Source organism: Penaeus monodon, chromosome 6 (assembly GCF_015228065.2).
Source record: "Penaeus monodon isolate SGIC_2016 chromosome 6, NSTDA_Pmon_1, whole genome shotgun sequence".
NCBI lineage: Eukaryota > Metazoa > Arthropoda > Malacostraca > Decapoda > Penaeidae > Penaeus > Penaeus monodon.
In genome coordinates, this window is record NC_051391.1 from 29,568,843 (window position 1) to 29,571,342 (window position 2,500).

General features: G+C 42.2%; 1 protein-coding gene across 1 annotated transcript in view; it reads left to right on the forward strand.

Moving 5' to 3' along the window:
- The window catches only part of LOC119573763 (forkhead box protein P2-like), a 14,804-nt gene extending 13,126 nt beyond the window's left edge, over positions 1-1,678 (forward strand). Inside the window, exons 3-4 of the mRNA XM_037920867.1 lie at positions 1-72; positions 1,543-1,678. The exon at positions 1-72 is cut by the window's left edge and continues 455 nt beyond it. Of these exons, the coding sequence (XP_037776795.1) occupies positions 1-7 (7 nt within the window). The 3' untranslated portion in view covers positions 8-72; positions 1,543-1,678. The remainder of the gene's footprint in view (positions 73-1,542) is intronic.
- Positions 1,679-2,500: the final 822 nt, after the last annotated feature.

A 2,500-nucleotide genomic window follows, 5' to 3' on the forward strand; every position in this document is an offset into this window, starting at 1 on the left:
GGTCTAGTCTCCCTCCTAGTGGCTAGTCTCCATCCCGACTAGTTACAACCCTATGTCTGTCACTCTATCCAGGTATGTGCACAAACACTTTCCCCCATCATGTTATGTTGGAAATGTACACTAACCTTGTATGTGGTGTCTGGTCTCACTCCCTTGACTCTTTAGCTGAAATATATCTGTTCCCCCTTGGCTGCGTCAGGTATGTGGCACCACTCAAAAATGTGTGTTTTTGAGAGTAAAGTAATATATCATCTTCTCTGATAATGTTCGGTATTTCTAAGTACAAGTATTATTTGCAAGAATTATGTACTTCCTTATCTCATGAATTTCGATGCAATATAATTGAAATAGTGAATAGAGTACTAGAAATGAATGCATACTGAAAGCACATTATTTGCACAGCATGGATGAAAGACCTTTGATAGACGTTACGGCTCTTAAATGTGACTCATAAATGTTGTCGCGCCCTCTCTCTTTATCTAATATAACTTTTTCATCATTTTCTTCAATCTGTTTCTCTCTGTTCTTTTTTGTTCTCAATCCTCCCAGTATATTTAACTAACATTAATATCTATACCCTTCATTACCTCTCTCTCTCTCTCTCTCTCTCTCTCTCTCTCTCTCTCTCTCTCTCTCTCTCTCTCTCTCTCTCTCTCTCTCTCTCTCTCTCTCTCTCTCTCTCTCTCTCTCTCTCTCTCTTCTCTCTCTCTCTCTCTCTCTCTCTATATATATATATATATATATATATATATCTTTCTCTATCTATCTATCTATCTATATCTCTTTCTTATCTCGCTCTTTCTCTGTCTCTGTGTTTAGATATCAAACCTTTCTTCCACTCCTGTTGTTCTTTCTCCCTTTCTTTAGTTACCAAGTCTCGCATCCTTCCTTTCACTCGCTTTCTTTCTTTCTTTCTCTACATCCATTTAACAAACCTTTCTTCCGCACTCCAGTGCATTCCATTCCTACCCCCACTTTCTCTTTGTGGCTCTCTTTTTATGAAAGAAACTATTCTTCTACCTTCTTTTCGCTCTCTCTTTTCATCCCCTCACACTCTTTCTATCTCTCTCTGTTTAGCTAACAAATCTCACTCCCTTTTTCCTTCCCTTCTTGTACCTTATACTTCTTTCTATTTTTAACATCTCTCTCTCTCTCTCTCTCTCTCTCTCTCTCTCTCTCTCTCTCTCTCTCTCTCTCTCTCTCTCTCTCTCTCTCTCTCTCTCTCTTCTCTCTCTCTCTCTCTCTCTCTCTCTCTCTCTCTCTCTCTTCTCTCTCTCTCTCTCTCTCTCTCCTCTCTTCTCTCATTCTTCTCCCTCCTTCTCTCCTCTCTCTCTTCCGCATTTTTATGCATTTTCCCAATTCTACTTCTGTCCCTTTCCGTTACTCAGTTATCCCTCCTTCCCTTTGCTCTTTGAAGCCTTACATAACCCAGCCCTAAACTTCGCCGAATCTATTTCTTTCTCTCTCTCTCTCTTGGCCGCTCTTCTGTCCTTCAGGCTTCGTTAGACTACCTCTATGGCAGCCTTTCCACATCTTTCGCAGGAGCCGAATCGTGCAGAGCAGGAACGAAGGGGAGGAAGAGGAGGAAGAAGAATCAGCCAGTGCAGTGACGTCTCGCAGGTCTTCATCGCGGATTCAGTGGACGACCTGCAGGCCTCCACCAGGTTCTAGGGCGTCGTCCGTCGGGGCCAGGACGCCTTCGCCGGATCCCAGAAGGGCCCCAAGGTCTCGTTCGGCTTCGAGGGCGCCCTCCTCTGTCGGGGGCAGGTCACCCTCGCCAGATCCAAGGACTTTATCGGCAGCCAAGGACCCCAGGCCCTCCGCTTCAGCCAGGACGCCTTCGCCAGGACCAAAGGGCGCGGTGGCAACCCTCCCTTACCTGCCGGAGAAGCTGAGGATCGTGTGTCCTCTTGATTCGAAAATAAGGATAGAGCTGAAGATGTAAGAACTCCTGTGTCTGGAGCAGAGTGACTGTGACCGGTCGATCTGGGTGATTTTCGCCAGTTTTTTCTTTTTTTCTGGACGAGGAGGACTCCATTCATATAAGTAATATATATAAATATATAATATAAAGACGTATAATTATTTCTAAATCCATTATGAAAATTTTGTGTGTGCGTGTGGCATAATGGATGCGTTATAAGATTTTGCAGATGTCTAAACAAATATTATTGATGGAACAGAATCTGATTTCAGTGTGTTGGAGCATTAATGTAACCTATATTTCCTTATGCTCATTCGAGGAAGTTTTATATTTATTAGATGTATATACGTGAGTGATCGAGATATTTTGAAAGAGTGAAATACAACCAATCAGACAATGCCTTCGGGATCCCAAAGTGTTTTTGTAAATATTTCTATAAAAAACTAAGTAAAGAATGCATAAGGATCTGTTAAAGAAAATATGTATATGTTTATGGTGGAAAGGCTGAAAAAATGTAAGTTTTGTTCTGAGGATGGTGCGTCAGCCATATCGACTATCTTTGTATGTAAATCTAAA